The sequence below is a fragment of the Tamandua tetradactyla genome, chromosome 3 (genome assembly GCF_023851605.1).
Source record: "Tamandua tetradactyla isolate mTamTet1 chromosome 3, mTamTet1.pri, whole genome shotgun sequence".
NCBI lineage: Eukaryota > Metazoa > Chordata > Mammalia > Pilosa > Myrmecophagidae > Tamandua > Tamandua tetradactyla.
Genome location: NC_135329.1, coordinates 121,695,039 through 121,718,996, shown reverse-complemented (window position 1 = coordinate 121,718,996; position 23,958 = coordinate 121,695,039). Strand labels below are relative to the sequence as shown.

The window sequence follows — 23,958 nt, the reverse complement described above, 5'->3', positions numbered from 1 at the left end:
CAACAAACCAATCACAAGTAAAGAAATTGAATCAGTCATTAAGAAGCTCCCCAAAAAGAAAAGTCCAGGACCAGATGGCTTCACATGTGAATTCTACCAAACATTCAAGAAAGAATTAGTACCAATTCCGCTCAAACTCTGCAAAAAAATTGAAGAGGAGGGAAAGCTACATAACTTATTCTATGAAGCCAACATCACCCTCATACCAAAGCCAGACAAAGATATTACAAGAAAAAAAAAAACTACAGACCAATCTCTCTAATGAATATAGATGCAAAAATCCTCAACAAAAGTCTTACAAATCAAATCTAGCAATACATTAAAAGAATTATACATCATGACCAAGTAGGATTCATCCCAGGTATGCAACATAATAAAATCAATTAATGTTAATACACCATATCAACAAATCAAAGCAGAAAAACCACATGATCATCTCAATTGATGCAGAAAAGGCATTTGACAAAATTCAACATTCTTTCCTGTTGAAAACACTTCAAAGGATAGGAATAGAAAGGAACTTCCTCAAACTGATAAAGAGAATACATGAAAAACCCACAGCTAACATCATCCTCAATGGGGAAAAACTGAAAACTTTCCCCCTAAGATCAGGAACAAGACAAGGATGTCCACTATCACCATTGTTATTCAACAATGTGTTCAAGTTCTAGTCAGAGCAATTAAACAAGAAAAAGAAATGCAAGGCATCAAAATTGGAAAGGAAGAAGTAAATCTCTCAGTTTGCAGATGATATGATACTATATGTTGAAAACCCTGAAAAATCCACAGCAAAACTACTAGAGCTAATAAATGAGTACAGCAAAGTGGCAAGTTACAAGATCAACACTCAAAAATCTGTAGTGCTTCTATATGCCAGTAATGAACATGAGGGGGAAATCAAGAAAAAAATTCCATTTACAACTGCAACAAAAAGAATAAAATATTTAGGAATTAATTTAGATACAAAAGACCAATACAAAGAAAACTACAAGAAATTGTCAAAAGAAATCAGAGAAGACCTAAATGAATGGAAAGGCATAACGTGTACATGGACTGTAAGACTAAATATAGTTAAGATGTCTATTCTACCCAAATGGATTTACAGATTCAATACAAGACCAATTAAAATCCCAAAAGCTTGCTTTTCAGAAATAGAAAAACCAATAACTAAATTTACCTGGAAGGGCAGGATACCCCGAATAGCTGAAAGTATCCTGAGAAAGAAACATGAAGTCAGAGGTCTCACACTACCTGACTTTAAGGCGAATTATGAAGATACAATGGTCAAAACAGCATGGTACTGGCATAAAGATATACTGACCAATGGATTTGAATAGTGTGTTCAGATATTGAACACTAGCTATGGACAACTGATCTTTGATAAGGCAGTCAACACAACTCTCCTGGAACAGAACAATCTCTTCAATAAATGGTACTTAGAGAACTGGATAGCCACATGCAAAAGAATGAAAGAGAATCCATATCTCACACCCTACACAGAAATTAACTCAAAATGGATCAAAGACCTAAAACTAGATCTAAGATCTTAAAGTTTTAAAAGAAAATGTAGGGAAATACCTTATCAATCTCATAATAGGAGGCAGGTTCCTAGACGTTACACCCAAAGCATGAGCATTGAAGGAAGAAATAAATAAATGGGAACTCCTCAAAATTAAACACTTTTGTGCAACAAAGATCTTCATCAAGAAAGTAAAAAGACAGCCTACACAATAGGAGACAATATTTGGAAAAGATATAGCAGATAAAGGTCTAGTATACAGAATATATAAAGAAATTGTTCAACTCAACAACAAAAAGACAGACAACCCAATTACAAAATGGGCAAAAGACATGAACAGACACTTCACAAAAGAAGAAATACAAACGTCTAAAAGGCACATGAAAAGATGCTCAACTTTCCTGGCTATTAGGGAAATGCAACTAAAACCCAACGAGATATCATCTCACACCCACCAGAATGGCCATTATCAATAGAAAAGAAAACAACAAAGTGCTGAAGAGATGTGGAGACAGAGGCACACTTATCCACTGTTGGTGGGAGTGCCAAATGGTTACAGCTGCTATGGAAGGCAGTTTGGTGGTTCCTCAGGAAGCTAAGGATCTGAGGACAAAGACACAAATGGACATTTGCACACGTTTACAGCAGCATTATTTACAATTGCGAAGAGATGGAAACAGCCCAAATATCCATCAACAGATAAGTGGCTAAACAAGCTGTGGTATGTACATATGATGGAATATTATGCAACTATAAGACAGAATAAAGTTATGAAGTATGTAAGCACATGGATGGCCCTAAAGGACATTATGCTGAGTGAGATTAGCCAGAAACAAAAGGAGACATAGTGTACTGTCTCACTGACATGAACTAACATTAGTGAATGAACTTGGAGAATTTCAGTTGGTAATAATCATCAGGAGATAGAAATACGGTAGATATTGGGTAATTGGAGCTGAAGGGATAGATTGTGCAATGGAACTGATTGTAAAAATTCAGAAATGAATAGCACAATACTACCTAACTGTAATACAATAATGTTAAAACACTGAATGAAGCTGAATGTGAGAATGATAGAGGGATGAGGGCTGGGAGCACAAATGAAACAGAAGATAGACAATAAAGACTTGAGATGGTATAATCTAGGAATGCCTAGAGTGTATAATGATGGTGACTAAAATGTACAAATTTAAAAATGTTTTTGCATGAGGAAGAACAAAGGAATGTCAATACTGCAGGGTGTTGAAGATGGTAATTAATATTTAAAACTTTAACTTATGTGTGAGACTAAAGCAAAAAATATTTTTTGGTACAAAATTTATATTTTGACTAGTGCATTTCCTAATATAACTTATGTGGATGGTTTAACTGAACACCACCAGTACACAGAACCTTGAGTAGGTCATGAGAATTTATAGGTTTGTCCAGGGTGATGCCTCAATAAATCCCAGAAGGATTTGAACAGCGAATAAAAAGTATTTGCAAAGTCCTCTTGGGGGAATGGTGAGAAAGGGGGAAAAGTCAACTTCCCCAAGTGGAGAATTCTTGATATTCTCACAAGCAGTGGGGACAACCAAAGCAATAGGCTGTGCCCCCAATCTTGGGGTTTGTTCATATGAAACTTAACCCCACAAAGGATAGGCTAAGCCTACTTAAAATTAGGCCCTTAGTCACCCCCAAGAGAACCTCTTCTGTTGCTCTGATGTGGCCTCTCTCTCAGCCAACACAACAAGCAAATTCACTGCCCTTCCCCTCTCTACATGGGACATGACTCCCAGGGGTGTGGACCTTCCTGGCAACGTGGGACAGAAATCCTAGACTGAGCTGGAAATCAGCATTAAGGGATTGAGAAAACCTTCTCGACCAAAAGGGGGAAGAGAGAAATGAGGCAAAATAGCGTCAATGGCTGAGATTCCAAACAGAGTCGAGAGGTTATCCTGGAGGTTATTCTTACACATTATACAGACATCACCTTTCTAGTTTAGGTGTAGTGGAGAAGCTGGAGGGAACTGCCTGAAAATGTGGAGCTGTCTTCTAGTAGCCATGTTTCTTGGAGATAATTGTACGATGATATAGCTTTTGCAATGTGATTGCATGATTGTGAAAACCTTGTGTCCAATGCTCCTTTTATCTATCTTATGGATAGATGAGTAAAACATAATGGATTAAAAATAAATAATAGGGGGAACAAATGTTAAAATAAATTTAGTAGATTGAAATGCTAGTGATCCATGAAAGGGAGGGGTAAGGGATATGATATGTACAAATTTTTTTGTTTTCTATTTCTTTTTTGAATTGATGCAAATGTTCTAAGAAATGGTGATGATGGTGAACATACAACTATGTGATGATACTGTGAGTTAACTCACTATATAACGAGAACAGAATGATCATTATGATCTTATGAATGATCATAAGAATGTTTGTACGTGGTTATGGATCATATATTTAAAAAATCAATAGTATTTCTACACACGAGTAATTAGCTATCTGAGCAGAGACAAATTCCATTTACAATCACAACTAAAAGAATCAAATATATAGGAATAAACTTAACACAAGGATGTGAAGAACTTATACCAAGAAAACTACAAAATATTGCCATAAGAAATCAAAGACCTAATGGAATGACATTGTGTGTTCATGGGTTGGAAGCTGAAATACCACTAAGATATCAATTCTACCCCAAAATTATTTAGATTCAATGTAATCCAAATCAAAATTTCATCAGCCTTCTTTGCAGAACAGGAAAAACCATTCATCAAATTTATATCAAAGGGTAATGGTTCCAAATAGTCAAAACCACCCTGAAAAAGGAAGATGTTGGATGGTTTCAACTTACTTTAAAACATTTTACAAAGCAACAGTTATCAAATTAGCACAGTATTGGCACAAGGACAGACCAATGCAATCAAACTGAGAGTTCAGAAATTGACCCTGACATCTATGGCCAACTGATTTTTGAAGAGTGTCAAGTCCACGCAACTGGAAAAGAAACAACTCTTCAAAAAACTGGATATTCATAAGCAAGAGTGAAAGTGGACAACTGTATCACTCTATATGCAAAAACCAATTCAAAATGGATAAAATACCTAAATATAAAAACCAAAACTATAAATCTCCTGGGAGAAAACATAGGAAAACATCTTCGGGACCTTGTGTTAGGTAATGGTTTCTTAGACCTTACATCAAAAACAAAAAGAAAGAAAAAAAATACGTTAATGGAAGTTCATCAAATTAAAAACTTATGTGCATCAGACTTCATGAAAGTAAAACAACCTACACAATGGAGAACAATAATCAGAAACCATATATATGTGGGTTAATATCCAGAATTTATAAGGAAATCTTAGAACTCAACAACAAAAATGAACCCAATTTCAAAAATGGGCAAGACTTGAATTGCCATTTCTCCAAAGAACTTATACAAATGAACAAAACCTTAAGTGTATAATTACGGTATGACCCAGCAATCACCATTCCAGGTTTAAACCCAGAGAAACTGTAAGCAGGGACTTCAACAGATATTTGTACACCAACATGCATGGAAGCATTATTCATAATTGCCAAAACACAGAAGTAACCTCAGCGTCCATCAAGAGATGAATGCATAGCTTCCCAGTGCCTGCCCATGCCAAAAAAAAAAAAAGAGATGAATGCATAAACAAAATGTGTTACACACATATAATGAACATTAGCCATAAAAAAGAATTAAGTCCTGATACATGCAGCATAGGGGGGATTAACTTGAAGACATCATATCGAGTAAAATAAGCTAGGCACAAAAAGACAAACACCGTATAAGGTCACAGATGTAAAACAAGTAAATTCATAGTCATAAACTAAAATACAGGTTACCAGGAGTCGGGATGGGGGTAGGGAGTGGGAAATTAATGGTTAATTTGTACAGAATTTATTTAGGGTGATGGAAAAGTTTTACTAATGGATGGTGGTGATCATGGCATATTTTGAATGTAACAGCACTGAATTATATATTTGAATGTGGCTAAAAGGAAGAAATTTTAGGTTGTACATGTTAGAAAGATAAAGCACTATAGGCCTTCACAACACAAATAGTGAATCCTAATGTAAACTCCAGATCAGTATGTTTTGTACCAATAGTAAAATTGTAATGAAGATATCACACTAAAGCAAAGCGTTATTAATATGGAGGTGGTATATTGGAATTCTATATTTTCTGCATCTTTATGTAAATCTACAAACCCTGTAATAAAAAAATTATATACACATATATAGATATGTCACAAGTACAGTGGACAGGTTTGGTTTTGAAGGATTCTATTCAATTTATTGTCTGTCAAGCACACTTTGGAATTACTATTATAAAGAGAAATAGATAAAACTTTTATTTCCTAATTCTAGGCCCGAATTTAAAAAATCGTTTCATAGAAAATTTGTAAAATACACAAAAGTAGAGAGAATCCTTCTATATCCATCACTTTGGTTCTGAAATTATAAACTGATGGCAGATCTTGTCTCATTTCTACCCTACCATTGCCCCGTTATTTAAAGTGAATCCTAGTAATCACTTTAATGTACGTACATCTCATAAAGAACTCTTCAAACATGACCACAACATAACTTAAAAAAAAAATTAACAATAACATCTAGTCATCAATTTTTCATCTCCCATTTTTCTCTAAAATTCCCTTCCCTGACATCTGTTTGTACCTGTTTCCATCAGTGCAAAGGTGAGGACTTCTTTTATGAGGACACATATGACAGCAATGTTGGAAAGAACCTGAGTGACAAGTTATTCACGCCACTGCATGAGGTCATAAAAAGGATGAATGACATTTCTAGGTCACATTTGAGCCAGAATTTGAACTCAATCGTCTGGAATATGACAGTACATGGCACTACATCATGCTAGTCTTGTGAAATATATCTTCCAAAGTCATGAGTTATTTTCTCTATCCCCTAATTAGAATTCAATTTAAAAATTAATAGAACTAGGAGAGTTCATGTGTCTGTGTAGAGTCAAATGTTCAAGCTATGCTGGTATTTAGATTATTGGTATTATTACTCATTTCAGGTCTCACAAAAAACCAAGCAAGCAAATAAAAGCAAGTACCAGAATTGTTACTTTATATTTTTATTTCAGATCAAAGTGCATTTCTTAAAAGATTCAAAATCCAGTTTCTATTGGCAAGTGATAACAGTCAACTCTTTAATCATTGACGAAAGACTTTACTGTGGGTCAGATATAGATTCTCCCTTCCTCAAACCAGTACTAATGAACCAGAAAAATACTAACTTTATTAGTGTAGAGCCACCTACTTCAAACACTGTATAAAGTATCACACAAATAAAAATGCTTTCTTATTTCCACCTATTAGTGCAATTGAGGACTCAGTCAGTACTTCTGTGAAATTTCAACTTAAATAATTTGAAGTATTTATCAAATATAAATATTTTGTTAATGTAAAACTAAGTTCTTTTAGAGTATATAAAGTGATGGGGACAAAAATATCATAGGGCTAATAAATGACTGATTTGGTTTCTATAAATACTTTTCTAGTGCAAACTGCTCAAGTCTTTCTACAGGAGGTAGAATGTTAATACAGATTGAATGCAATTCTTAAAGTCACCAACACACAGAAAGCAAATACTTCATATTCAAACAATTTATTTCACAGGTTTGATTTAGTAATCATATCCCATGTGAGGTAACTGATGTGGAAAACCAATCAGCGCCAGACACCTTCCCCTCAGACCATCAAGGTCCATTAATATCTATAGCAACTGTAAGTACATCCTAAGAGCTTCAGAAGGGGAAAAAAAAAGTTACCTGAAATGTATTGGAATCTCCTAGTTTGTGTGTATTTGAGCAATGGCAAAAGCTACAAATGGAAGAGGAAATCCATTTTGCAAAATAAAATATAAATAGTGGTAACAGAAATTAAGGAATATTATATCAAGATCCCCATTCCACTGGCTAGAAGCAAAGAACTGAACTACGTGCCACGTATGAATAGAACTATCCTCTCTATGGCAGGGTTCTTTCTGCAAAAGGCCAAGAAGCAAATATTTTAGGCTTTGCAGGCCTTTGTCAGTACTCAACACTCTCGTAGCACAGACAATATATATAAACGAGCATGGCCGTGTTCCAATAAAGCTGACACTGAATTTCACAATTTTCATGTTACAATATATTTTCACTTTTTAAAAACCATACAAAAATGTAAACACCACTCTTAGCTAATGGGCTGTACAAAAACAAATAACAGGTTGTAGTTCGAAATCTCTGCTCTATAACTTAGTAGGCAAGACTGCCATCCTTCAGTTTCTATACGCAAAATTGATTCTGCTTTTAACCCCATCTCCTTTTAGAACATTCCTACCCTATAAAGTAAAATTCTTTAAACACTTGTTAATTCTTCAACTATGTATCAGCTATAACACCTATATTCAGTTATACTTTATATTGGAAGTGAACTTTCTAGTTACATGTCATTTATCCATCTAATAAAGTTGTCTTTTGTTGGAAATTTATTAATTCACAGCTTTTGAAGCCAAGTATTAAATATATGTAATGATTACTCATGGTATTTATGAGAATCAAATATAGTACTGTTGCAAATAGACTAGCTCTCAAGAACTGTTAGCTGCCAGCTATTTTCAAGCTGTCCCTATATTAAGTAGTCTAACTGATTTAATTGCTTGACTCAATTTCTTTCTCTTCAATTTACCACTTACTTCTCAGTGCATCTATCTCTATTAGCATATAAACTTGCTGTCTAATAAGTTTAGTTTTATTCAGAATCATAAACTGATACACCATGACCTAAATATAATACTCTCTCTGCCAAAAGTATAAAAGTTTATGTAGGTTATCTTCTTTCTTTGGACCACACCCACTGAAAAGATTGCTTTTGATAGGCTAAGCCTACTTAAAATTAGGCCTAAGAGTCATCCCCAGAGAACCTCTTTTGTTGCTCAGATGTGGCCTCTCTCTGTCTCAGCCAACACAAGTAAACTCAGGGCTCTCCCCCTCTCTACTTGGGACATGACTCCTAGGGGTATACACCTCCCTGGCAAAGTGGGACAGAAATTCTAGACAGAGCTGGGACTCAGCATTAAGGGGACTGAGAAAACCTTCTTGACCAAAAGGGGGAAGAGAGAAATGAGACAAAGTGTTAGTGGCTAAGGGATTTCAAACAGTTGAGAGGTTATCCTGGAGGTTATTCTTACGCATTATACAGATATCCCCTTTTCAGTTTAAGGTATATTAGAGAGGCTAGAGGGAAATGCCTGAAACTGTAAAGCTGTGTTCCAGTAGCCATGTGCTTAAAGATGAATGTATGATATAGCTTTGACAATGCGACTATGTGATTGTGAAAACCTTGTGTCTGATGCTCCTTTTATCTACGGTATGGACAGATGAGTAAAAAATATGGATTAAAAATAAATAAATAATAGGGGGAACAAATGTTAAAACAAATTGAGCAGATTCAGATACTAGTGATCAATGATAGGGAGCAGTAAGGGGTATAGAAAAAAATAGGGGGAACAAAGGTTAAAATATATTGGGTAGATGGAAATACTAGTGGTCCATGAGAGGGAGAGGTAAGGGGTATGGTATGTATGAGTTCTTTTTATTTGTCTGGAGTGATGCAAATGTTCTAAAAAATGATCATGGTGATGAATACACTATATAATGATAACTGTAAGCCACTGATTGTACACCATGTATGGGATGTTTGTATGTTAAGAATGTTTTGTGTTGTATGCTGTTTATCAATAAAAAATTTTTTTAAAAATAAAGAAAATATTGCTTTCAATTTTATAGTCTCAGGTGGGGGTGTGTTATTTTTATTTTTATGGTGCTTTTTCAGGGAAGAAAACATTTACTAACTAAGAGGAACTTCATGTTTGGTTTTAATTGCTCTTTAGAGAAGGAAAGACTTGATATACAATGGGAAAATGGTTAAGAAGACCACAACACTGAATATAACACTGTATTTAAAGAACTGTGCAAACTCTCATAATTCTGTTAGACTACTACTCCATTAAGTACCTATGGATCTCCAAACCCAAATAACTCAGATTTTAATGGACAGCTTCAAAAACCAATAAACAAAGCCTGGTACATGGTAATAACAGTATTCGGTCATCAGAAATTGCAAAATCTATTTTGTTTTACAGATAAAGCAACCAATAAATTTTGAGAAATCTATTTAAAACCCCATCACTTATTTTCTGGCTACATTTTCTTAAGTGCTCTGGATGAGGGCAGTTCTTACAGAGAATTTAAATATGTGAGGAAAATCTAAACGTGCTCATCCTAACAGAATGCCAAGAAGTCTCATTTTCAGAGAATCAAATTACTTAACTCTTTCAAATTCTCCATTTTACAATACTACAGGGATTTTCAACCGTGTAATGTAATAACAAACTAAGTCACCACAGGGGTCTTCGATAAAATGTCAGGGCAAATGAAATCACAACTCTGTGAATACACTGAGAGCCACTAATTGCACACAATGGATGGATTGTGTGGTGTGTGAATAAAACTGCTTTTAAAAAATGACAGGGTACATCCGTCAGATATAACTTGTTTATCATGGCATTTAACTGCCAAATTAAACTTATAGAGGTAGTGTCTGCTTTCAATGCTTTTTAAAATAAAACAATGAAGTCCCACAGTAGAAGGCAAGATTAGAGACTTAATAGATTTCTAAAACTTGAAATTTACATTTCTATTACCAAAAACAGAACAAAACAAAAAACATATAATCCACACATATTCATGGGTTTTGAAAAGACTCACTTTGTATAATCTGCTTAACAAGGGTCTCTACATGAAACCCTTAAGTCTGCCTGTTAAATAAATCTATCTTCTACATTTTAAAGAGGTTCCATAATTTTACCCTTAATATATATATTTTAATGTCAAAGCTTAAAGCCTCTTAGGCCTAGAAACTACAAGCAGTCTACTTGTAGACATCAAAAATTGTACAACCCGGAAGTGTGTTAGAATACAAATCCTCAGGGCCCATCCCATCTACTGAATCAGCATTTTTACAAGCAATCGAAGTTTGAAAAACACCACATCTGTATACAAAGCATACCAGTACAAGACATTTGTAACGGCTTAGGTACAAAATGAAATGAGCTGTGGTAATGAGCATATATCCTCTCCCTCTCACCCAAGTCTAAGTCTAATAATATCATTTGCTATTTTATGGCCTCTATGCCCACCTAACAAATTAGTTTCCTGAAAATCAATTACTAAGAATATGAAATAAAACCTAGACCTTTCTCACTGACTTACAAAGTCAAAGTTGCAAGGATTAGTATTAAGGGAAAATGTAGCCCCTTTAACTCATTTACCCTTTCTTTTCAGTGAAGGTAGTGTTCTAAAACAGTATTTTTAATTATTCTCATTGCTTTAAAAAAGTGAGATACAATCCAAGTTCCTTGACATTTTTATGATTTTTAAATATTTGACAGAATTTCTGACTGTTTTCAAACTAAAGAAGAAAAGAATGGCTCCATGGGTGGCAGGAGGAACTATTACCATGCTTTTAATCTTCAGACCTGTCTTGATTTTATATTATGCAATAGCATTATTATTTAACCAGACTTTTCCTTTAATATGTGGAATTAAGCAAAATCCCAATACCATTCAACAATGGCTTTCAAACCTTTTCAAGTGACAGAACATCTTCAAAAACAGGGCTCACTGAAATAATATTTAAATCTAGGGTGGGCCACAGTGGCTCAGTGGCAGGGTTCTCACCTGCCATGCTGGAGACCCGGGTTCGATTCCCAGCATTTGCCCATGTTAAAAAAAGTAATAATAATAAGCAAATCTACTAAAAAATCCAAAACAGATTTCACAGATGAGGAAAACTACACTGTATTCATGTTATTCCACTAGATTTTTAATGCATACAATAATCAAGAAGTCAGTATTAGTGTTCTAAATATTTGCCATTAGAAAAGATAGTAAAAACACAATTTTAAGGCAAGAATATTGAAAATAAGGTACCTCAGATATAGTCTTAAAACAATAGCAACAATGAAGATTTTGCAAACTAGTTTTCACCCCAATAATATTTTAAATGGGACCTGCCAAACCATGATGTTTTTAAATGAATACCTATGTGTGTCTAAAATTTAGTGATTTAAATAAATAGTAAGTCATTTTGGTCACATCTTCTGCTACACTATTTAGCGTCTTGAGAACTTCATTCCACTAGCAAATAATACCTCAGTTCATACAACCATTAGGACAGTCTTGACTCTGAACTGTGTTACTAAGGCATCCCACCTCCCTTCCCCTAAACACATCTCTTATTTACACCTGTTCACTAAAACCTGCTTGCTTCTTTTAAGAAATAAAGGATTAACAATGGAAACCACAAGTTTAATTCTGCTTTAAAAAATCCTTTTTTCATTAGTCATTTCTTTAAGCTGTACCAATGGTCCCAGAAATTTTTTTTTAAAACTAACTTTGGTATATGAATACCATATTTATTCAAACCCAGTAATGACAGACTTATGGCTATGAAAAATATACCAACTTTTATAGTGGCTAGGTGGTGATTCCTTCTGAAGATGGGAATTCTAGACACAAAAATTAATCTGTAACTTTGGCCTCACTGGTAGTTATCTATGACTTGCTAATGTGTTTTTTCAAGTAGGGGTTAGGTTTTGAATGAACTGTGAAACTGACAGGATCACTCATTCTACTCAGAGAACAAATGAGAAATATTCTATTAAAAAGATGAAAAAAAGATAGGAAGGCAGGCACTAATACTAGTTGGTAAAATTTACAAATGCTTTAATTACATACACCCTATTTTTTTAAACTAAGCAAACATGCATACATATTAAAAAAAAAAGTTTCAAAATTTCTTCCAAGTTTGCTTTTAGGTGTAGGTGAAAAAAGCAGACAAATTCTTGATTTCTTATAGGCCAAGTACCTTGAAAATATTCAAACTAACTGCCCTTTAAGAAGAAATATAATGAGGCACTCTTTCTAGTGGCTGATACCCTCTTCCAAATCAGAAGGGAAAAAAAGGTATGGATATGAAAATCAAAGCTGTCATATAACATTTTCTCATATCTATAATTTTCCTCATTCTGATAACTTCAGATAATAAACTCATGTTTTAAACTAAGACTATTAAGTACAAAACTATTTGTTGTTTTATTTGTAGATACAGAATCCTACAAATATCTTCAGCAAGCCCATGAAGTACCTCTACTGCTCATACTGGATTCCAAGTATATAATATATACAAAATATGTTTCTATTAAACAAAACCAAGGTACTCACAACAAGCTGCAAGAAAATTCATACAATTTGCAAAGGCTGAAATTTATAAATTAAAAACATTGCAATCTATACATAATGTACAAACAATCATGCATCTTAAAATGAATATGACTTTAAGTAAATTCTCATATAGGCAAAGGCTGCTGCACAAATATTTGCTAACACAAATGAATGGAATTTTATTAAATCCTGCATTAATATTTTTATCCCAATAAAGTTGAGACATTTGACACTTTTTCTTGGAGGCTGTCTAAAAAAAATTAACATCTACAGAAAGCATTCCAATTATTCTGCATCTTATTTGAGATGTTCTACCAAGAACAATTTTCTTAAACCTCAGACACTACAAACATGAATAAAAAATGAAGTATGAACAAACACCATTTATCAATTCAACAAAAAATTCAAATAAAAGTTTTCAATTTTACTTATAAGGTATTTTACATTAAAGGTTTCATCAGAATATGAATGAGTTTTTAAAAGTCTGAAATAAAACATACTTGTTACTAGGTTTTGCTTTTTCGAATCCTTAGTAAGACATTGAAATTTCTAGAAAAATTATGTAATAGCAGCCAAAAAAATAATTTATATAGGGGAAAAAGTGATCTTACATAACGAACTCACAAACTGAACTTACAGTTTTCCCTTCAGGGCTTGAAATGTTACTGACTTTGCAAACATTCAGTCTCTTCTTTCTGAAATTGTGCTATAGTTCAGAACTTGTTTTAAGAAATCAATAAAACCAGTGATATTAAAAGAACTTCAATTTTCCCCTTAAAGTACTAAGTAGAATTTTCATGAGCTGGTGACTTCCAACGGGACTGTAGATTTTTTATTATACAGTTTGCCATACTACCAAGTTTCTCATGCATTTCGAATAGCTGGCCTCCCGAGTAATTATGGAGATCTTCTGAATTCAGCTGAACAGCAAGTGCACTTATCTGTGCCACAAGATTTTTAGGTAATGGAGTTTCTAAAGCCACAGGATCAATCAAATCTAAAAGAAAGAAAAAAAATCACAATTAAATCTATACTGACCAAATGAAAATTAAAGTTTTATTTTAAATTAGCAGTATAATCTAGAATATTTTAATTTAATTAACAAAGCTTACATTATTTTCACTTTTAAATTAAATTTGGACACTATGAAAACAAGCATTCCTCCTGCATTATCAAATATTAGGAGGGGAAATATTTAAGTCCCTAGGTTTCAAACTGAGAGAAAACGCTGAAGTACCCTTGCTCTTCAAGAGAATAAGGGGACAGAAAAATCTACCATGGCATATTAAGTCCTATGTAAGAAATGGTCAAAATACTTCATGTATATAAATAGTATAACTGAAACAGCATGTAGTTTATCTCCTTGTGTGACACCTTGATGAAACAGAAGTTGACAATTAGATAAAACAACCAGACACAAGTTAAACTGTTGATTTTTAATGCATCAAGTACATACAAAAAAAAAAAAGACTTCTGGATTACCAGGCCATGGTTTAAATTAAATTCAAATCAAAAGTACAATAATAAAATATTTATTTGGGAAAATTAGGTGACTGAATAAAATTATCCCACACTGCTAAAATATACCTGAGGCAAGTTTTTCTTCATCAGGAGAGGGAGATTTATTTTCTATTCCATTTACTGTTTTTTCTGAAATATCAAAAACTGGAATATCTTCTAGTCCACGAGACTTCACCTTGATTATACATTTAGGTCAGTATAGATAAAAAAAATAAAGACAAACAGAAAGTTAGGAATAATACTACAGATGGAAAAAAATTGACAGATGTTACCAGCCCATCAGAGAATAATTCACTCAGGAAATACGACTGAAACTATTTTCTGTTAACACCAAGAAAAAAAGCACGACAAAGTATTTTCTCAAAGACATGTTTAGGAATTTAGACTATTTCTCAATGGATTTATAAGAAATAGTTATGGTGGCCCAGAAAAAAAATACATTCAAGACCTTGGGAAAAGAAAATCTAAGGCAGAAATTCATAGATGTGATTAACATATGGATTTCTTTCAAAAATAGCTTCATAGACATGTACCCACGGACCATGGAACATCAGAGAAAAAAATAACTTTGGAAAGTTGGAGTTGCCAATTGAGCCAACAATTCCACTCCTAGATATATACCCAAGTAAAGTAAAAACCTACACCCAACACAGAAATTTGTACACTTATGTTCATAGCAGCATTATTCATAATAGCCAAAAAAGTAGAACTACCCCAAATGTCCATCAACCAATGAATGGATAAATAAAATGTGACCACAGTTTGGATTACTTGGTAATTTAAAAAATTATACATTAATTAATGATACAACATGAATGAGCCTTAAAAACCTGTTTTTAACATCATAAAACCAGTCACGAAGACCACATATAGTGTGGTTCCATTTATATGAAAGGTCCAGGTTAAGCAAATCAAATCTATAGAGTAGATTTAGTGGATGACTAAAGTTGAGGGAAATGAGGTGAGGAGTGACTACAAATGGATAGAGGGTTTCTTCTGGGGTTATAAAAACATTCTAAAATCAGACTGTGGCAATGTACTTAAAACTATTTAAGGGCAGGTGATGGTGGTGCAGTGGCAGTGTTCTCGCCTGCCGCGCTGGAGACCCGGGTTCGATTCCCAATGCCTGCTCATGTAAAAAAAAAAAAAAAAAAAAAAAAAAAACTATTTAAGCCTCTCCAGAACATAGCTAGTTCCATCTCCCTACTCCATATTATTGACAGGCCCTTCCAACAGGAAAAAGTTAGAATGGCCATAGCCCAAATATCCCTCCCTAGAGCGCGGGACAGAAAGATCAAAGGTGATTGGTGATGTTATACAGAGGAAGTAGGGTTTAACAAAGAAGTATGGCTGCTGAATCATTATACTCATATTTCTTTTAGTCTCTAGTATCTTAAAGCAGGTACAAGTAGAAATCTAAAACAGTAGAATTGTAACCCATTCAACACTGGTATTGGAAATCTGTGAATTCTGTTCTACAACTAATTGCTGTGTTATGCTTTGAAATTTATTGCTTTTTTGTATATATGTTATTTTTCACAAAAAAGAAAAAAAATCGATTGTGATTATGAAAAAAAAATTTATTCTTTCTAGCCTCAATGTTCTGGAGCAGCTAGAAGGAAAAATCTGTGGATGGTATACTCAAGCCCATGACAGACTCTGGGATCTGTCCTGAAGAGTGTTTTGAAAACTATTGCTTTCTCTTTCTTTGCTTTGTATACACGTTATTTCATACAATAAAAAAAGTTAAAAAAAATTCAAAAAGAAAAAAAGATTTAATGGTACACTAGAAGTGGATAAATTTTATGATATGTGGATTATATTCCAAAAAACTTGGATGAAATTTTCATAGATGTTCCCAGGTCTATGACCACTGATTGAAAACATACTTCAGAAACTAAATTCTTGATAATGAGGCTGAAAATCGCTATGCAATTTTTTTTAAGTGCTCACAGATAAATTTAAAATACAGTATCAAGGACTTTCAAAATACAGAGCTCTTCCAGCAAAACTAAGTTGAGAAATTCTATATAGAACACTGGCTTACACCCTTAACATATCCTATCTTTCATGCAGACACAATTTCACACAGAGAGTTCACTACCTCCACAGTGGATCTTTGAATGGATTCCAGAAGAGTTTATGAATCTTTCATCATAATATACGCAAAATTTCCTGAATATAATTTTATAGGGGGGGAAGAACCTTGGTTTTCATCAGAATTTTAAAAAACGACCATGACTAGAGTGCTTATGTGTAAAAAGGTGGGAAGAAAAGCAAATTAGAAAAATATGTGACAAATGTGTTAGACATCAAAATCCTAATTCCAGGCTGACCAACAAATCTGCACGATTTTTGTAAATATTTGGATCCAAACAGATTTTAGAAGTAGCAGCCATATAATCAATCACAAATTGGTTGAAATAAAATAAAGAAGGGAATAGAAGAACAGAATCTAAAGAAAAAAGGCAATTTAGAAGTTATCTGCGGTACATAACCTGAAATTAGTACAAGATCAATGAGCAAATTTTTCAATGGGACTGTAAAGTGACCTTTAAAATAAATTACTCAACTGAAGGGGGGAAAGCACTATAAAAATAGACTTTTAGGCAAGGACAATTTAAGTATTATTCATGACTTGCAATAAACATCTTCATTGTTAAGTTTTTACCTGCTGCTCATGATATATTCTGAGAGCCTTTTTAACATTGGACACTTTTGGAGAACGAATAGGGAGAGTTTTTATTTCAGATGCTGTGAGCGTACTCAAATCACCAATTGTTTTTATGTTTTTCGCTCTAATGAGTTGTCCCAGCCCTCTTGCCCTGGAGCAGAAAAGAAAAGATGTTATTATACAAAGTCCTACCTGTGAGGTCCTATCCACCTGCCTTGCCTTTACAAACATTCACATTAATCTCATTTAATACAGATGATTCTCAGATCCCTTTAAGAACCTATAAATACTTTCTGCTTGTTGTAGTATATATAACATAGGTAGGATAGGAAACAAAACTTATATACCATGCCTAGTTTTATCTATGGCTCTGGCTTCTCACTGCTAGGAGATGTTTTGGAGGCCCAACACAACTTCATAAAAAATTTAAATTTATATTTATTTTGGAAGCTTATGCTCTCTCTTTGCCCTCCTATATTCATTCTTGATTCCTGAAACATGGGTTTGCATTCTAGCAGAAATCATATTAAGGGGCAAGCTACTCAGTATCAATACAGCTGGCGAAACTAAGATTAAGGCAACACCTAAGATTTTATTTGCTAGTCAGGCTGTTTGGGTCAAAATAGCAAAGGCAACAGAGTAAGTCATATGTGTGCCTCTTGCTTTACAAACATTATTATAATGTGAAAGCCACATTATTACGTGACTTTGGTGGATTAACCTTCAGAAAAAATGGAAATAATATGCTCAACAAAGGACCCAACTAACAGCAGGCATATAATCTTAGCCATTATTGTATTATGATGAGTGCCACTTTTACTGTCCTATCTGGCCCACCTTTCCAGCTATATTTTTATTCATTTCTAAAATAAAATATGCAAGAGAGGAGTACGTTTCACTCAATTCTAAAAAAGAGAACTTTGGCCATTTAGGTACTCTTGTTAAATAAGTGATTTCTAGGTCTCTAAACCAAGTGTCAAAGTGTCTAAATAATCACTTACCACATGTTTGATGTAATCTGAGGTAAAATGATGTCAACTGGTGCCACACAGTTCACCAAAGCTGGGTAAACACTTTCTGTTGGACATGGCACAGATTCTTTGGCCATTTCTGTTATCTTAAAATAAATTTCAAAAGCCGTTAAATAGAGACCATCTGATTGAACATGAAAATATAAAGTTACATGAAAACTAAAGCACTTCTTACTAAACACTTCTTTGAGCTCTTAAATTTAGGGCTACGTGATCCTGGGGACAGAAATCCTTTGATTGAAGTGGTATTATGCTAAATAGAAGGAGAGAAAAAAAAAAAAAACTCAGAACCCTAGAGAACTACAATTTTACAACTTAATTTGCAAACTTAAAATTTCTTAAAAATTTTAGGAATCGTAAAAGACTGGAATAAAACTAATCTATTACTTGTTGGTTAATCACTGCCCTCTTACCATTTCTTCATCTCTGCTTAACATGTATCAAAGAAACAATATTTCCAAACCAAGGAAGCTTTAATTCGCAAATATTTAACTTTAAAACAAATCACCCCCACAAGCAATTCTGTGTGTGTGTGTATTCATATGTACATTTAAATGCCTAAAGCTTACCTTAGATTGTGCAGTAGGTGAAGTTTTAACATTTTTTAGTATGGGAGAACCATTTGAAGAAGAATGGGGCCTAACAATAGAGCATCGCCTATCTATGTCATCAGCCAATCCTGCTTGATATATTGGATCTGCAAAGGAGACACGGCGAACCTGAAACACATTTCATGTTTTTACTTAACAAAATCAATTCAAACTTCAAAAAATAGTGCCATAAATTCTCATTATGAAGCTGCTTAAAAACAGAATTTACACTTACAATCTTAATTTATTTCACTAGAGGCCGAGTGCACAAAGAACAGTTGTTGTTCTTAGTGAATGCTTTCAAAATTAATAATACTAACCACAGTTCAATCCAATTATCTACCTTTCTAAACTATCTCTGCAGAATATTATAACACAGGACAGTAGGATAAACTTAGTAAAATCTCATATGGCAGTTAAAATTGTATAATCTGACTCTAATAACCTCATGGGCTTACTACACTGACTAGAAAGAACAATGTAAAGAGGTGAAAACGGTACTAATTGGCCTCTGGTATATACATAATAGAGTACACATACACTACTAGATGTATTTATAGGTCTTCTCATGTTGACTCCAAAAAGAGTAGACAAATTCTTTAACAAACCTACTACAGAAAGGTACAATATGCTGCCCTGTTGCCTAAACAAAATTAATATGAGCTACTATCACAGAAAACAAAGAACTGACTTGTATTAATCTAAAGTATACTGAAGATGGACATCAATCTCATGGCATGCTACATTCATAAAATTTTCAAGGACTTCTACGTCTTTAATTAAAATTAAGAGTCTCAAAACAAACAAAAAAACTCATAAGCTATTAGTAATTCTTCCCAAATGTACCAATCCGAATTCTCAGTAAAAGAAACTCTTCAGTATACCTTGGAAAGCTAAAAAGTTATAAAAGTACCAGGCTTATAGATTAAAGGAAGTCTACAAAACACACCTGGCTACAGGCAAAATCAACGTGCCTATATTACCATGTTTACATATATAACTTTGTACATGTATCTACAATATATGGCAGGTTCTATTTAAAAATTAAATTAAGGTATACCAACATCACAGCTTTTCAGAATATCTCAGTCCTACTTTCTGCAGAACAAACTGAGCAATGTAAGCACATGTAACTTTTCCTTTTTAAAATTTGTACTCTTTATTTCAACAAACTATGTGCTGGGTACAGGGGCTAGATGTTAGAGCAGATATATAGCAAACTCATGTTTCCTAATTTGAAGGAGCTACAGTTCGATGCAGGAGATAGAATATAAAAATTATAATTGGAATCACATCCCAAAATTGAGAAAAGTACAACATAAGGAGATTGTTTTCTTTTTAGACAAGGTCTAGGAATAAGCGTTTATAATAAACTTATGTGAAACAGACAGCATGATATCCCAGAACATAGTAAGTGCTAATTAAGCCTACTTTATTAATGGTAATCTTTGTTACCTCCTAAGTCCCTAAGTCTCACTTTCCTCCTGTTATGCTATGAGGAATAGACAATACCACGAGAGACTTTTATCAATTTTTTCAAAAGTGAACAACATGCACAGTATACAAAGATATTCAGTTTAATGTTGTAAAAAGTATTAAAGAGGTTCAGCCTCCTTTTCTCAACATGTCCTTCTACCTGCCCTTTTCCCTAGCTGATATGGTAAAGAATCAAAACAGCGGTCATATAATTCTAATGCTCTGTCATTCACCAAACATCACTGTATGGTGAAGAGTTCAACCAAATATGGATCCATTAATAGTCAGCTTCTTTCTCCCTACCTTGTTAACAGGCGATGAGATCTCATCTTCTTGGGGTCTCTTTAGTCCTCTCTTCAAAATGCTGGTGGATGGAGAAGCCAAAGGAGACCAAACACAACGTGTCTGCATGCCACTAGGACTATCATTTGCTGATGCAAGGGAAGGATCCAGCTCCTTTAATTTTTGAGGAGATACATTATTGTCTTCAGTTATCAGTCCAGAGATTTCAGATGCTGGAGACTGTGATGACTCCCCTACTTTCTCTGAAGTACCATGAACTTCTTCTAAAATATCATCACCTTCCACTACCATCTGATTGTCATCCAATTCTGTTTCTTCAGACTGATAAAGCTCAGCATTTATCTCAGTTTTACTAGAATCAATCTTTCCTTCAGTGTTCATTTCAAGTGTATCAGGGACACACTTGTCAATTTCTTCCTTCAATCTCTTTGGTTTATCTTCTTCTGGCTCAGAGGTTTCACTAGTTCTGTCTCCAGCTCCTGATTTGATGAAAGCATCGGTTTCAGCATTCATGTCACCCATCACCACTTCTTCACAATTTTCCATCTCAGCATTCACTTCTTCAGATGAGCTTGGATCAGATTCATCACTTCCTCCCTCTGGTTTCCCAACTGCTGTTTGTTCAGAAATCTCACTTAGAGCACTCACTTTTACAGGGGTATTAGCAACTGAAAGACCAATTCTTGGATTTAATTTCTCAGTTGCTGCTTCCTCAGCATTTAGTTCTTCCACTGTGTCTGCTTTAGATTCATCATTTTCATTCTTTTCCTCTATTGCCTCTTCTTCAGAAATATCAGTTTGGGCATTGTCTTGTTCAGATAAACCAGTTTCAGGTTTACCACTTTCCTTATGCAAGTCCACAGCTTCTACTTCCTCTAGATTGTATTCTTCTACTTTGCATGCATTTCCTTCAACATTAACAAAGTCCTCTAGACTTTCCTTTTGGAGGGTAGCTTTTGATTTTTCTTCTTCAATCTCCAGAGGACTTTTCTGTGAAACATCTTTGAAATCATCTAAACATGTGCCAACAGTTTTAAAATTTTTATTAGATGGTTCTTGGCTTTCAGGAGATACTGCTCCACTGCAATCCATATCACAAGTTTCCTCTTTAAAATGTGCTGTTTCAGGAGAAAGAGACTCTTGAATAGCGTTTTCTTTCAACTCAGTTTCAGATACAATCAATGAATCATTAACAGCACCGTTTTCCTCCTTCGGACCCAAATGAAAATTCACACTATGATGCTCATCTAAATGTGGTACTTCTGAATACAGATTAACTTTAGAAGTTTCTGACATAGTTACAGATATCTGTGTATCTGTCTTTTTCGTATTACTCATCTTTAAATCATAGTTTTCTGTGTTCCTTAATCCAATTAATGCCTTTTCCTGAGTTTGTGATTTTTCTCCACAGCAATCACAACCTTTTGACCTCCTCACTCTCCTACTTCTCTTGTGTTGACATTCAGGTGTCTGGGGAGATTTTTCAGAAAGCAAAGAAATGTCTGATGTTCCTGTTCTTGAGGATTCTCCCACACTGTTACTTTCTGCAGAATCTCGCTTATGTAATTTTTTATTGGCATTTCTAGTTCTTGAATTTGACTCTGGCACAGATGGGCTCATAAAGGAATGTTCTGCACATATGTTAATTTTGTTTTTTTCTTCACACGTACTTGATACATCATCAGAAACTTGTAATAAATCTGAAGATATTGTTGAATCCTGAAGTGTTACAGTAATATTTTCACCCTTTTTTTCACAAGTCTGAGATACGTCTATGTCTACTTCAGAAATTGCTTTATAATCATGTGTCTGATTTTCAACTTTCATACATTCCTGTTTTACCATTTTCTCTTCTTGATCTTCACTGTCAACACTGTTACTACTTTTGTTTTTACATTTTCCAGATCTCTTCTTTCTAGAACTTTCTTCTTTGACCTCAGGACTATCAGATTCTGAGTTTTCAATGCTGGAAAGCAAACCCTGGGATGCTCTTCTTGTTTGATACCGTGTTCGTCCCCTTACTGGTTTCTCAGATGACTTATCTGCAGTATCCTGGGCACCAGCTCCCTCACATTTAATATTCTCAACATCTGGCTTTCTTCTACTTCGGTCAATTTCAGTGTTAGTGCTGGTTTCCCCAAAAGTCTTCTCATGAAAGTTGTTTCCTTTCTCAATTAAATTTTCTAGTACAGTTTGTTCAGTAATGAGCATGTTCTTTGGTACCATATCATCTTTTACATGCGATGGATTCTTCTGAAGAGGTTTTTCTTCTTCCTTACGTCTTTCCTTTTTTTGATGGTTATTTTCTTTATCTTGGCTATCAGAGGTAGACTCAGACATTTCTGAACGTCGTCGTAAAGATCGTCTAAGGGTTTTCTGACTTGGAGTTATTTGAACCTGACTATCCTCATTTACTAGTTGATCTGCTGGTATTATTGCAGGGGGTGTATTTTCTTTAGATTCCAAATGAATTCCTAAATTTTCCTCTTCTACAGCGTCATTATCCAATAATACATTTTCTACTGCTTGTTTATTAAGGTTTGCATCTTCACATTCGATAGTAGGTTCTGAAAGGTTTGATACACACACTGTTTGATTAAGTACATCAGACGGGTTATTTTCTAAGGCTACCATGCCATCAGTAGTAGATTCCTGAGATTCCTGAGAAATTTTCTCCTCTTCAGATCTCAATAAGAGCTTAGACTTTTTATTCCCTGCTTGTTCAGCTTTACCTAATCTTCGGCCTAATCTCTTAATCCCATTCACTATTTTTTCAGAGTCAGATTTGGAAAGAGACATTTCTCTTTTCTTTGCTTTTGGTGGAATATCTGTTTTAGTCATGGTTTCCTCGTTATTTTTCACTAAAAGAGTTGCTGACATATTATTCAAGGGGGATAGGCTAAAAGGTCTGCTTTCAGAACCATCAAACTTCTCCAATGTAATAAATGTTTGCCTTCGACTGACAGGCTGTGAAGGAGTTCCAGAAACAGTGGCATGAGAAACTGAGTTAACAGAAGTATTTTCTGTACTAGATATACATTCAGGTGATGTTTTCTTTGGTGAAAGTAAAGCTTTGCTTCTGGCATTATTACTGCTCACTTTTTCTAGATTGGTTTCCTCAAGAGAACCACACTCAATATTTGAAAGGGAGGCCTTTACATGATGTTCATCCATACCACAGATTTCTGGAATATCTTGAGGAGTGATGTCATACTCCATCTGCTCCTCCTGCACAGAAATGTATATACAGATTAACTAGCAAATAAGAAACTTGCAATAAATCTGAAAATATTGTGGAAATATCTGGAGATTGTGATGGTTCCTCTACTTTCTGTGGAAATTTTAACAGAAAGCTTTAGTAATTCAAAAGCCAATCACTGACTTTCAATACATTACAAAATACTCCAATAGTGGTAAATATCTGTTAATTTGTGCCCAAATTGTAAATATTCAATAATAGCCAAATAAATTTATTTTAACTATTACATACACACACGCACGCATGGCAAAGAATAATTACAATTCTCCTAATG

At 34.2% G+C, this 23,958-nt stretch overlaps 1 protein-coding gene across 4 annotated transcripts in view; it reads right to left on the bottom strand.

Moving 5' to 3' along the window:
• Positions 1–5,357: 5,357 nt before the first annotated feature.
• RIF1 (replication timing regulatory factor 1) overlaps positions 5,358–23,958 on the bottom strand; it is a 63,527-nt gene continuing 44,926 nt past the window's right edge. For 3 of the 4 annotated variants that reach the window (XM_077153798.1, XM_077153796.1, XM_077153797.1), the window contains exons 30-36: positions 20,426–23,653; positions 18,626–18,775; positions 18,232–18,309; positions 18,027–18,142; positions 17,023–17,176; positions 14,418–14,526; positions 5,358–13,827 (exon numbers count right to left, since the gene is read on the bottom strand). In XM_077153798.1, coding sequence (XP_077009913.1) covers positions 13,613–13,827; positions 14,418–14,526; positions 17,023–17,176; positions 18,027–18,142; positions 18,232–18,309; positions 18,626–18,775; positions 20,426–23,653 — 4,050 coding nt within the window. In that variant the 3' untranslated portion in view covers positions 5,358–13,612. The remainder of the gene's footprint in view (positions 13,828–14,417; positions 14,527–17,022; positions 17,177–18,026; positions 18,143–18,231; positions 18,310–18,625; positions 18,776–20,425; positions 23,654–23,958) is intronic. The other variant, XM_077153799.1, reaches the window with a different exon arrangement.